The following is a 14297-nucleotide window of genomic DNA, read 5'->3' as shown; positions in this document are numbered from 1 at the left end:
GCTAAATAGTAACACAATGTCATAATCTTTACTGGTCCTACACTCACACATTCTAACACATTTCACACAGTTTCAGGGTGTAATAATTAGTCATTAATAATTAATCTATCAATCCACCCTTTGACTGAATATTACACACATACTCACAAAAGATATGTTGTTATAGAAATGAATCACACACATTGAAGCATATAAGTTGATTTGCATATAAAAACATTAAAGATTGTCTCATTCAATACAGGTTCATCAGGGTTACCCCATGATTAAAAGCGTAACATTACTCTTTAGCAATGGTACCTAACCTGTTTACCCACTATCTGGAAACAACAGTCTAAGCCTATAGTGAAGAACATTTGCTTCATCACATCCTGCAACATTGGTTAACTAGTATGAGTGGCGCAGTGGTCTAAGGCACTGCATCGCAGTGCTAGCTGTGCCACTAGAGATCCTGGTTCGAATCCAGGCTCGGTCGTAGCCGGCCGCGACCGCGAGACCCATGAGGCGGCACTCAATTGGCCCAGGGTAGGGGAGGGAATGGCCGGCAGGGGATGTAGCTCAGTTGGTAGAGCATGGTGTTTGCAACGCCAAGGTTGTGGGTTTGATTCCCACGGGGGGCCAGTATGAAAAAAAATTAAAAAATAATGTATGCACTCACAAACCAGTTGCTCTGGATAAGAGCGTCTGCTAAATGACTAAAAATTTAAATGTACACCATACTTAAAGCAATACTTTAATACACAAAAGATCATTACAATAACTTTTAAACTAGAGATTTATAGTTCTAGGAAAACATCCAGTCACAGTTCTTCGTCAGATTTTCACTGCAACCTTCACACATTAGAACTAAGAAAAGTTTCATCCAGTCTCAAACTATCTGAATAGTCGTCATCCTCCACCAAGCCTGGTGGGTCATTTTCTTCATTCGGTTGGTCGGAGTCCGGGATTGGGCCGTATCTCACCATCTGCTGTGATACTGCATACTCCAACGCCTTGCTCACCAACCCTCGGACACAGGGAATAAGACAACATCCACAAAGAACAAGTATACCCATAGAAGCTATAGCTGCACCCAGATTACTGCACCCACCTTAGTTACAACAATAGTTTTCCATTTACCAAACATGTTATCAAACCAACCGTTTAGGGAGCTATCAATACCAGAGTTCTCGGCCAGTTCGTTCGCCAGCGTGGTGAGTCCCTGAAGAGCTTTGGTCACGGACCCGTCCGGTGCTGTATTGTTGGGGATGAAAGTACAGCACATAGATCCAAACAGAACACAAACTCCGCCCCGCTCAGCCAAAAGCATATCTAAAGCTATTCTATTCTGCCATGCCATTAAGCTAGTTGCCGCTGTCTGCTCAGCCAATCCCTTTATTGCATCACGAGTGTGGTTTATACATCTTTGCTGGTTATAGTAAATATAATTGATCCAATCTACGTTTTTATTATTTGTTGACCACCAGAAAAGACTTGGTTCAAACCCAGCTGCGATCTGATTCCTAGCTTTGAATTCTTCTGGAACCCCTCGAGGTACTCCTATCCCATCAATATATATCCTTTCATCAAAGGATCCCGGGAGGAGGTCCCGTTTTCTACGTGCCAACCCACCCTTTTCTGAAACGTTTGATTGTTTGATGAGAGTGAAGGGCATTACCAGTTGAACTAACGCACAGGTTCCCGTCCAATTCGTATGTAGGTGAGGCCACAATCTGTCATTACCACACAACCACCAGATGTCAGCACGGGCCTGGTTTTGGTTCCTAAAATTCTCTGGCTGCAACAAAGAGGAGAGATTAGTCATGGTCTCTTTAGTTGTGACATTCTCTGTGTGGGAGCAGGAGCTAAGATGCCCTACCCTGTATCCTATCTTATTAGTCCTAGAAAAACAATAATAAGAATCCCCTGAGACTTCAAACGGAGGTAACCTAGGTCGGGGTGACTTTGTTATCGGGGGATACAGATAGTGCAAGTTACTAAAAGACTCCTTCACCACATTCCCAGGTGGCTTGAAGAATTTAATCATGCAGGATAAACCTGACGGAGAGTTAAAGCCCGTCAAGGGGAACGGAGTAGTTGTTAACCTTGGTTTGGCTAACTTTTTTTTAGATAAGATCACTCAATTTTCCAGTGTGTAATGCATAATGGGGAATCCATGCTCGACAGTAATTTATCATTCCCAAAAAGCTCATCATTTGTTTCTTATTCAGAGGTTTAGGAGCTTCTAATATTGCTGTTTTTCTTGACGAGTTTAGGGTTCTCCCATCCTGCGTTATCGTATGACCTAGATATATTACCTCTTTCTGTCAGAGTTGTAGTTTCTTTTTACTGACCTTGTGTCCTTGTCCTGCCATAAAGGTTAACAACTGGAGAGTATCCTTTTTACACCCCTCCTCTGAGGGGTTTGCTACCAGTATATCATCGACGTAAATCAAAATTTGGCTCCCCTCTTGGGGTTCAAACATTCCCAGGTTACGTGTGATAGCCTCTCCTCTCCTCTCCTCTCCTCTCCTCTCCTCTCCTCTCCTCTCCAAATGGTTGGACAGTGCTGCATATGGAGAACACAGAACACATATTTGCTATGTCTTTTGATCTGGCAACAGCTCTAATAATGACATAATAGAAAATACCAAGGAATGATTTAGAAATCCAGTGTTTATTGAGGATGTCAAGAAACACAAGAACACCAAATTGGTATTCTTGTCACACTCAGACAAACAGGTTCCCTTTTGGTCCTCCATTCTATAGACATTCTATAGAGTTTGGCTCTAATTCTACTTCACAGCATCTTGAATGACATTGCCTCAATAGAGTTTTGATGCATTATCAAACTAACACAAAAGCATTACTGGCATGAGTCATGTTTCCACATCAGCAGTCTAAGTCTGTCCTTTGTGCAGATTCTCTTTCTGAAATTCAAGACTTCCTCCAGCTATAAAGAATACTTCAGCATTTTTACAACTTGACTGACTCCTATGGTTGCAGGATGGCAACCACTCTAATGATGTTGCTGTGCACCACCATCACAAACACCCTACCTCCCTCCTCCACTATCAAACATTTAATGACAAGAAGACAGTAGTACATTACGTTATATCACAATAGTAAAATCTTCCAAGCATGTTGACAGTTGTACAGGTATGTCTAAAAAAAGTGTTTAGGATTGAGGAATAGAGGAATTTTGGATGCTTCAGTATTAATACTTATATCTCCTTTATGCCTAGTCTGATGGCAAAGTTACACAACTGCAGTTTAGAAACTACCAGCTGCAGTCTACTGATGGGTAAACATAACTCTACAGTATGATATGCATTGAGCCAGCCCCAGGCACCTCACAAGATGATAGATATTTTAATTTGTAGGCCTACTAATGTAGCTGCAAGACTACATATGTTTATAATGAGCATACATGACTGACAATTACATGTCAAACATTGATGGTGATCATGAATGGTGTCACCTGTTTTAGCAACTCTTTTCTTTATTACATTTACTTTTATAGGGACAGTGCACATTAACATTACAACTGTATAAATGTGCCAGTTTTAGCTAGCCGGCTAATTTTCAACTGCAGTCCCTGGGCCAAGTACCATGTAACAACACACTGTAATACAGCATGATGATACACTTTGATGTTAGCTGCTGATTGTTCTGCCTTTCAGAATAATGTTATGGTCAATGTCACTATTCGTACATTATTTACACAGTGTTAAAGGCATGTCATGTCAGAATGGTTTATATGTCTGGTATTACTTCAAAACATGGAGCGTCTCTAAGCAACATTTGATTGATGGGTTATAATGGTGCGTAATGACAAGAGGTACAGTATGTGAGGTAAGGTTAGTTATAGGAGCAAGATATAACAACCCCAGCTGGGGGACAGTGCTACAGATTCAGAGATCAGATTCTGTCAGTTCTTCTACAGCCCACTCCCACTACCCTCCACATCATCCACCACGACCGAGCGTTTCCGCATCACAATGTTGTCGATGCTCCTCCGCGCCTGCGGGGGCAGTGTGGCAGGCTTGGTCTGGGGCTGCGTGTGGCAGGGGGCACGGTACTGAGGCAAGCCACTCTTGGTGGTGTCCAGCTCCTCTGGGTCTTCCTCCAGGGCCCTGAGAGCAGCGATCACCTCCCTATCCGAGGGGCTGAGGGTCAGGCATCCACAGGGACGTCCGCTATTACCATTGCTAATACCCTCACCTCCCTCCCGTTCCTCCTTCTCATCTTCCACCGTCATGAAGGAGTCCCCCCACAGGCTCTCACACAGGTCCCGGCCGTGCTGGTACATCTGTGGTAGCAAAGAGCAAATCATTGGAGGTGTGGTTTGACATTAGATTCAAACTAAATATATTGAAACATTTGAGCCTTATCTTTTCTTTGTGTTGCAAATTATACCTCTAATTAAGGCACTCATTTTAAATGGACTATTGATTATGTACCTTTTCAGGGCAATGCCAACCCTGAAAAAACAAAGCCTTTGCAGCAGCTGCCACTCCCACCCCTCTCTCACCCATCCATTAGTGGCCCTCAACATACAGAGAAAGGCTTTTAGAGACACGGGGGAGCAGCACACAAGGTCATGCTTCATCTCTCATCTAAAAGCCAGCTGATTAAGGGAAATAAATATGTTTTTCCCTTCACTTGAATCCAAATTCAGGTTTTAGGGCTAAAAAAAACATCATGAAGTCTAAGCCTACATTTCTCAGAAAAGCTTTAGATTGGAAAAGCTTATTAGTGGAATGGTAGTGACACTGTGGTTTTACACATTTACAGATGTAGGATCTGAATTTGATCACTGAGGATTTTTACAGCAATGCAGGAAATGCAGATTAGCTTTGTGATTTACATAAATTAACTGAAAACCCAATCTAACACATGATTATATTAACAGTATTACACTTTTCATGTAGCCTATTTCTGGCCAGCTAATAGCTTAACCACAGCTCCAGCTACATTATGGACTAAACATTTAAATCATGTTGCTGCATGATTCTTTTGCTGTGACAATATAGGTCAAATTAAGATCCTACATCTGTAAGCTCTGATTCTCTGGGGAGTGAGTCATCACCACTTTGTAAGAAGTGCAACCGTTATAACTCTTCTCTCCCCCTCTCTCCTCCCTCCCACCCACCTCTCCTCTCCCCCTCTCTCATCCTGTCAGTCTGAGGGATTAGGAGTGAGTGAGTCACTCAGAACATTTAGGAAGCACTGCTATATTGACTGTGTTAGAAGGACAAAGCTGTTGCTGTGCAGCAATATAGCTACTAGCTGGTCTTATTACTAGCCTCCTCTCCTGGGGCGGCCATGGTCATGTGCCTAACCCTAACCTTACATTTGTTTTCATACATGTTTACAATATAGCCAATATTTTGACTTTTCGTTGGCCGATCTAGCGGAAATCGCTCAGTTCTGCCTTAAGGAGAAGATTCATCCCAATAAACGTCAACCTGCTGTTAGCGCAACACAGGCTGTCAGTCTGTGTGCATGTTAGTGCAGAGTCACTTCCGACTTCAGACCCAGTCTTTGAGTGGAGAGCGTGAAGAGAGTGTTGGTTTCCTTGTTGATGATGTAAATAAGAACATTGCTGTGACCAGTGAGGCGATATAGAGGAGCCAGCAGAGCTTACATATGATGAGGGAGAAAGCCAGAGAAGAGCCTGGGAGAAGGGCCAGGGGATGTTTTGATAGTCTGTACGTGTGTGTGCAGTATTGTATGTGCATGGACAAATGTTTTTGTGTGTGTCTAGCTTATGTGTGAATGCAGTAAGTGCGTGTGTGTGTGTGTGTGTGTGTGTGTGTATGTAGCCTATATGTGAGTGCAGTAGCCTACGTGTAAGTGTGTGTGTTTCCGTGTATTTATTTGGAGCCTGCCTGTGCTGTGTACAGTGGCCCTGAGGCAGACTGAAGCGTTGTCAGCTCGATTAGGGAGGACATGTGAATGGGTGGGGTGCAGTTGGCTTCCCAATTCCTTTGTCTGATGAGGAATCAAACTGAATATTCCAATCTAACCTACAAACTGTCTACCTCAAACTGTCTACCTAGAGTTTTGAACAGCTGAAGATCATTAAAAGAGCCGTCATTAAAATGTCTGGACACAAATGGCTTCCAACCTCATTTGAGTTCCAAAGTCAGTTGCTCTTTTGTAAAGGGTCAAACTAATGTGAGTTGATGTGAGTTGTTTTGTTCAAACATTCTGACTCATCCTTTTGGGGTCTTTTTGAGGTCTCTGTATAGCAGGAGCCTCATTATATTCATAACAGCTTAACTTTAATTTAATGGCCTCACAATAATTATGTTTTTATTTGGTCTATTTGTGGTTCCCACACAAACATACACACACTCCTGTCACCTCTCATCATCACATCCAACCACTAATTATGTGTGTGTGTGTGTGTGTGCGTGCGTGTGTGTGTGCGTGTGTGTGTGTATGAAAGAGGGGGCTGGTGGGAGGAGCTATAGGAGGACGGGCTCATTATAATGGCTAGAATGGAATCAATGGAATGGAGTCAAACACGTGTTTGATGTTTTTTGTACCATTCCATTTATTCCAATACAGCCATTACAATGAGCCAGTCCTCCTACATCTCCTCCCACCAGCCTCCTCTGGTGTACATGCATGCTTGTGTGTGACTCTGGGAGGTTCACAGTTGGTCCCAGCTGTGCACTAGCCCTGGGTCACTCTGCCTCTTTTTATATCCTCTTCTGTCCAGTGGAGCAGTACAGAGCAGAGCCCAGGGGCAGACTGGCCATCTGGCATTCTGGGCAAATGCCAGATAGGCTGGACCATTTTTAGCACAGTGGGCCTGTCTAACTTGGATTATTTGTGCAAAATGATAATTATCTGGCTAATAATGGCGGCCTCAAGGGAAGAAATGGGCCGGTGTGAGGGCCTCGAATAAAAAAATGGGCCGGTGTGGGGGCATCAAGGAAAAAAATTGCCAGGTTTGTTAGAAATGCCAGGGACGATATCTGGTCCCAGTCCGCCCCTGGCAGAGCCCCGCCTTTTATTCCACTGAGCCAGGCTCTGTGTCCTTAACCCCTCACTGACCACTGAGACCAGCAGTACCAGTACAACTAACACTGACTCAGCTATACTACCCATGATTCTTAGCTAACCTAGCCTTGCGTGCCAGGCTTCTATATGTTCCTACAGCTCTATCATAAGAGACAGAGCTGGAGAAAAAGACTAGGATGGTCCTTTACTTCCTCAAAGAAATGAATCACTGACTCTAAATATCTATTTTCGAAATCAAAACTTGTCTTCTAAGGTTAAAACACAGCTCAACACAGCATTACAGCCAACTCAACATGGCTAACGCCCATGAGACTGACTGCTGCTGCCCTCCAAACAACAGCCTACCTGCTGATACGGCACACAGTTCCCAGTGCAGTTCTGTCCTCTGGGGTCTCTGGCCCAGTTACGAGCACAGGTCATGTCCATCCTGCAGGCCTCATACCTGAAGAAAAATGTAATGTTGCAATGACCAGATGACAGATCAACATTTTATACTGCTGGATGATGTGATGTGGTTAGTGCAGAGCCTTCAGTACAGTTTACATCAGGGATCCTAGGTTATTGTAGTGAGCTCACCAGTCACGGCAGAAGCTGTGGCACAGTGGCACGGCCTGCATGGAGGACTGGTGGCGAGAGTGAGGCCAGCGGGCTGCATCAGGGGAACAACGGTAGAAACAGGTCACACGCTTCAGGAAGCCCTCACACCTGGAAATAGAGATGGATGAGAGAGAGAGAGAGAGAGAGAGAGAGAGAGAGAGAGAGAGAGAGAGAGAGAGAGAGAGAGAGAGAGAGAGAGGGTAGACCACAGCATGTAACTATCTCTTTGCTCCAGCAGTGCAATGCTTTTGTCTCTGTTGGCTATTGGCTTTGATGTGATAGATTGAAAATATTGGTTATATCAGCAAGTCATGATCAAATGCCACTCTAAATCTCAGACTTACGTTGGGCTCAGTTTCCCACACTTGTCCCAGGGGCTGTTCTTCTCACTGGTTGTGGGATTAAGATCCTGGATGTCATCCTCTGAACAACATGCATCTGATGAGAGAACAGATATGGAGAGATTATGACCATGGGGTGTGGAGGACTGAGGATTTGGATAGCAAACTTCCAACAGCAGTTTTCTGTCATTATCATGGTTTGACAATGCATGTTGTGGTCTTTCAAAAGCACAGTGCTCTCACTCACTCTCAGCATAGATTGTGCACTCTTTCAGGTGCGGTTCCTGGCTGGGCGTGGCCTTCAGTCTACCGTCCTGTAGACACGCCCCCTCCAAACACAAAATGCGACCAATCAGGGCAGCTGCTAAATATGCACAGACCAATGGCAGGGAGTTTGACGTGATAGCCATTTCTTCAACCTGCGATACGTTCAGCTAGCTGGCTATAATCAGGACCTTGGACAGCAGAGCGGGAGATAAACGGGTTCAGTGAACCATACAATATCAAGACCAGTTTTTTAAATAATGTGACATTTGAATGTTTCCCTATTGCCTATAGCACTAAAGAGAATGTTTCCATCAAAAAGGGAGTAAGATCAACCACCATTGATCAACCACTGTCTAGTCTGTCCATAACATAGTTTGTATTCAATGACGTGCCTTGGAGCATCTAGCCTAATTAAGGAGGTTCAAAGATTGGTGTGATGTATGACACAGCCTGTAAAATATTACGCTATAGCCTATCTAGTCATTAGATAACGCTAAGCATGCATAACAATAACTGATTAAATCCTAAATATGGTATTTTCTTATGAACTTCCGTTTAAGTATTTTATAGAAAATGAGTTACAGACATCTTTAACACATTTCAGAGTTTACTAATCGCTTTGTTAGGTGTATAACAATGTAGGCTACTTATTGTAGGTCGTCTGTATGTAGGCTACTTGAAAATATCAGCTACAAACATACAAATGACTGACTTTCTTACAGTAAAACGATGACCATACCTGACAAACTAAACTATCAACTAATAATAATAATTGACGACAAAATAATTAACTTGAACAAATGGCTACTGTAAAACCATGTTTGATTAGCTTTAAACAAAATAACGGGAATGAAAATATTTCACACCACAACATCTCAACTGCGTAGTTTGCAATCGGTGTCTATTTGTTTATTTTCCACTATCGACAAAAATACTTTACTCCTCGCCTGCATTAGCCTACCTGTCGGTGGGAGAAACCGTTTTCCTATTGATTCTGCTTGGTCTTGTGCGACTTGTCTCCTCAGCTTTGGAATCGTCGTCGAATCAGCACCACTCTACGCAGCTCTTCCTCCGGGCTCTCTGCTTGTTATGATCTATTCTTCCCAGGGGCAGCACGACAGTTTCTCACTGGTTTAACTGAAGGACATCTAAGCCCCTGGCCACCTCCTCCCCCCTCCACCTCCTCCGACCTCCCCCTTGCTGGTAATCCATATCACACAAACACACACAGACACACACACACACACACACAGACACACACACACACAATCATTTGCATCATAGTAATTAGAAAGATATGTGTGGAGGTATTCCCATCCAGTATTGTACTATGTAATATGATGACCTTTAAATTATTTGGCCTGAGCATATTATGTTCAGGTACTGTCATTCTGTATCAAAGGTACTGTCATTCTGTGTCAAAGGTACTGTCATTCTGTATCAAGCACCAGTTTACTGAAAAACACTAGTATATGGTTGTCAGTGGATTAATGAAATTGATTGGGTCCTAAATGAACGCGTTGGCGCTCCGTTGTCCTTGGTATAAGTGCATCCTCCTCAAGTGCTGAGTCACCTGTCCTCCCCTCCTCCCACAAACCCAGAGGTCAGGGCTTTGTCTGAAGGGGAGGTGAGGGATGAGATTTGATACTGTATGATATGCTGAGGGCCTGGAATACATCTCCCTGCTGACAACCATTGCCCCACAAATAAACTTAAATCTGCCACTTGCAGCAAAATCCGCACTCCATTTATTTTTCCAATGAGGCATACATTTGTTTCAATGTTTGGGCGGTGTGACCTACTGTATGTTGGTGAAGATAGAGATCTAAACAAACACTTTGCCCAGTGCTCATCCTGTCCTGTACTCTTGTCCTGTAATCTCTCTCCTCCTCAGACCCGGGGTGCCAACTAATCCCTGCCTCAGACTCTCTGTGTCGTCTCAAGCCTTTTGGCCTCATCACAGCAGATGAAGTTCCTTGTGGCCTAGATACGATTGCCTAAAACCAAGACCCTGAAATGATATGACAATAAGATATGACAATAAGATATGACAATAAGATAATGACATTCTGATCCATTGACATTATTGGGTTTGGTAGCATTGGTGTGCAATACCTTGAGTCTTATATAAGTCCATTGTATTCATAGAAGAAAAGAATGGAGCTTATTGGAGCAATAACACATAGTAGACCTATAGAATGCCTAGATTCATATCATCCTATTGGCAGGATGGGGATTCTACACATTGGCCTCAAATGGGCCCAAATTCACCAGACAGTTTCATAATCAGGGGCTGTTCACAATGCACTTATATTCGAGGACGAGGGGGCGAGAAGCAGACAGAAACAATTTCCATTTGGCAATTAGAAGGCGAAGAATGATATCCTTTGTGTGGGAGCTATTCAGGGACCAATGAAATGGGGGACAGAGAATTGCTGTGAACTGTTGTTTTTAATTAACCACGGGGTCACCGGGAACCGGGCCTAGAGTTGGCAAACAGTGTAACCATCCTTGTCGTCTCGCTAATTGCAAGACATTCTTTGCTGTGATCCACTGACCCATTTCTTTGGCTTTTGTTTTTTGGATTGACTTAAGAGTGGTGGACAACTAAAGAGGAAGACAACTCAAAATACTGATCTCACAGTCCCCTTTCTGAATCTCCAAACAAAGCAGAAATATTAGTGTAGTCTGTGCTGCTTTGCAGAGGCTGTGTAGTGTGGTTACGTAAGCTAAGAGAGGCCACACACAACCTGCTCTCTCACGCAACGACAAGTGAAATACAGACTGATTGGAATTCCAGGCCAACAGAATGTGGCCTGAGTATTACTTCATCCAGACTGGACCCTAGAAATGATCTGGAAAATATTGTGTGAAGTTACAGAATATTGATAGAATTGCATACTTTATATTATTAAAAAAATAAAACTACAACTCTTTACATAAGATAGCAATGGGAAAATAGGCTCAATCTAGGCTCAATCTCTACTAGATGATGACTCCTCATTGAGAGGTACGAATTGATTCTAGTGGTAGAAGACTTTGTGTTGACATTAAGTCTAAAAAGGTCACAACCTCCCGAGTGACGCAGTGGTCTAAGGCACTGCATCGCAGTGCTAGCTGTGCCACTAGAGATCCTGGTTCGAATCCAGGCTCTGTCGTAGCTGGCCGCGGCCGGGAGACCCATGGGGCGGTGCACAATAGGTCCAGTTAGCTCAGTTGGTAGAGCATGGATTTTGCAACGCCAGGGTTGTGGGTTCGATTCCCCCGGGGGCCAGTATGAAAATAATAATAATATAAATAAATAATGTATGCACTCACTAACTGTAAGTCGCTCTGGATAAGAGCATCTGCTAAATGACTAAAACCTGGGTGCTTTAATGTCACCATGTTTCATTAAGGCGTGTTGGGGAGTGATGAAGAGAGAGTGTGTCAGTTTGTAGAGCATGATGGTTGTGGGTTCGATTCCCATGGGGCATCAGTATGAAAATGTATGCACACACTACTGAGCGTCTGCTAAATTACTAAAATGTTGTGTCCATGTGTGTTCGCGTACATGAAAAAGAGAGAAGATGCTGGATGCTGCGATAAATTATAATCCATCAAGTGAGAGCTTTGTCAATATTTAAAGCCTAAATTACATAAATCATAGTCAGACACCATGTTTCTTACAGGTCGTTTTATATGCCAGTAAGCACAGTTCTTCATGCCAGTAAGCACAGTTCTTCTGTCTCTGGCTTTACATATGTCCTTTGGATGAATGGACTTGATTACTGTGTCGTCTTTCTATTTAAAGTGTCCCACTAGTGTCAGTAATCTTCAGGGGGTAAGATTATTGGTGGAAAAAGTAGAAAAACAAAATCTTACGAAATATGAGATGAGACATTTCAGACACATCAGTTTAAAGCCCAACTGAAGCATTCTCCAATAGCAAGACCCCCACCCTGTGGTTCTACTATGTCATTACACTTTGTGGGGTTATTCTCAGCCAGATGGCCTTTTCAAAAACACCCAAGGTCCATCAGGCCTAAATCAAGAACATAAAAAAACGAACCGTAAAATAGTACACTAAAATGTCATGTTCAATAGTAAAAAAAAACAGTATTATTATTCATCCATGTAGTCTATTGGGGGAAAAATGGAAAATTAGGAGAAACACTTTTTAAAGGGTTCAGTATAACGTGCAAATACATTGCTGTGTTAGTGCTCCCCACGAATTGGGAAGAGGCGCCCCGGGGTGCAATCCTCCATGCCTGCTGGAAGTGGGCGTCAGTGGCAACGACGGACTGTGAGATGTGATCAATGTCTGCTCTCGGTGGTGGCTGAAAGTTTGTGGAGTATCTGGACTGAAACAATTCTTTCTTAGAGGCCTACCGGATTAGTAGCCCACCTGGCTAACTTGTAGACAGACACCTGTTCAGGACGGACGTGCTTCTAATGCCGCGTTAGTGTCATGTCGGAGTGATCGGAGGAATGACTAGTTTAGTTCGGAGGAACGACTTGGAGCGTTCACGTGCTCGGGGCTCGGAAGGAACGCAAGAACCAGTCTCGCGATTGACAGCAGAAATCGCGGCCATGTTTGTTGCAATTTTTAGTGGTGCATGGTGTCAGAGTTCAGCATGTGGGAAAGATCGGGGTCCAGACATCATACCATCATAAATCTGCATTTTTCCCAGTAAGAAGGATATTTTTACGAGTTCCCGACATGATTTGAACGCAGCATAACTAACCCATTGTTTTATGTCAGATGGCGTCACTTCTATGCAACGCTTGTCCTTTAACCGATATCATGCTGCAGTTCAGAGTTTCCGAGTTGTCTTGAAAGCACCATTTGTGCAGGTGAACTAAACACTCTATCTGATGTAAAACAATGCTTCTAACCTTCTTGTCGCATTCAAGACAACGCGCATCTGAATGTGGAAATAAGAAGTACTACACTGCACACATTTTTACTAGTAGGTTACGAGTTTCCGAGTTGTCTTGAACTCGGCATCTGTTTCATCGCTCTAATATCTGCAGTGTTTTGTTCACGTCATGATATGTAAAATCCTCCATATTAGCTAAGCACCCTGACCTGCTGCGTTAACAGGATTGGTGACAGATAAGCCCGTGCTTGGACATGTACAATTGCCATCGGCTCCTTAGCAAAAGATCGAAAGGTTTTAACTGTATTATAGAGTCCTGCCATGGTAAAGAGGTGCCATCCATTCATTTATTTTCCTAAGAAAAGTCCCACACAGCATTATACTGCCTCTACCCCAATACCTAAATCAGGACCATGGACAGTGCCACAGCCTTCCAAAAGAGCCTGTGACCTAACAACAGCAGGTCAGGCCAACCTAGCTCTGTTACCCCTCTCTCTGGGGCCAAGGTGTCACGAATTCAGCCGAGGCTGCCCTCCTCCTTGCTCGGGCAGGTTTCGGCGTTCGTCGTCACCGGAGTACTAGCTGCCACAGATCTATGTTTCTGTGTTCCACTTGTTTTGTCTTGATTGCACACACCTGATTCCCATCACGTTAATTTGTTTCCCTATTTTACCCTCTGGTTTCCTCATGGTGTTGTGCGTGAATGTTCGTTGTTTTGCTTTTGTTCTTGTGAGCTGGTATTTTTTCTTACCTGCGTGGAAGCTATGCTCTGTTACTTTTGTTAAGTAAAGTACGTCGTTTACTAAGTTCTGTGTCCTGCGCCTGACTCCGTCCTACCGCTACACACTGACACACGACACAAGGCCTATACTAACTTACCTCCCATTATTTTATTAATGGGATTGCCTCTATACTGTGTCTCTAAACAACCAACAGTGACATTATTGGACTTTCTGTCTACAACAGAGCATATCATATGGTTACATGGATGAAGTTTGTTTTCAATATTTTTCTTAATCTGTATAAACGAGAGTGGGAGAGCAAGGCTTTTTCATTTCTTCTTTTGGCATCCCATCCAGTTTATGACTTGGCTGGGGGAGGCGGTAGACATTTTACGCTATCCAAGAGGATATTTTTTCATTTCCATTCCGTGACAGACAGGCTCAGAGAAAGATGGAGTGATAAACAGAGAGAAATAATCAATGAGTAATGATCA

The 14297-nt window shown here is 43.4% G+C and overlaps 1 protein-coding gene across 1 annotated transcript; it reads right to left on the bottom strand.

Annotated features, from left to right (window-relative positions):
• Positions 1–2634: 2634 nt before the first annotated feature.
• Positions 2635–9340, bottom strand: LOC121551030 (riboflavin-binding protein). Its single transcript, XM_041863554.1, has 6 exons — positions 9181–9340; positions 8200–8407; positions 7956–8049; positions 7591–7719; positions 7360–7456; positions 2635–4288 (listed from the first exon to the last, which is right to left on the bottom strand). Exons 2-6 carry the CDS (start codon positions 8360–8362, stop codon positions 3917–3919), a joined length of 855 nt encoding a protein of 284 aa, XP_041719488.1. The 5' UTR covers positions 8363–8407; positions 9181–9340; the 3' UTR covers positions 2635–3916.
• Between the last annotated feature and the right edge of the window lie 4957 nt (positions 9341–14297).

Source organism: Coregonus clupeaformis, unplaced genomic scaffold (assembly GCF_020615455.1).
Source record: "Coregonus clupeaformis isolate EN_2021a unplaced genomic scaffold, ASM2061545v1 scaf0010, whole genome shotgun sequence".
Taxonomy (NCBI): Eukaryota; Metazoa; Chordata; class Actinopteri; order Salmoniformes; family Salmonidae; genus Coregonus; species Coregonus clupeaformis.
The sequence above is the reverse complement of the archived record's forward strand: the minus strand, read 5'-3'. Positions and strand labels throughout refer to the sequence as shown.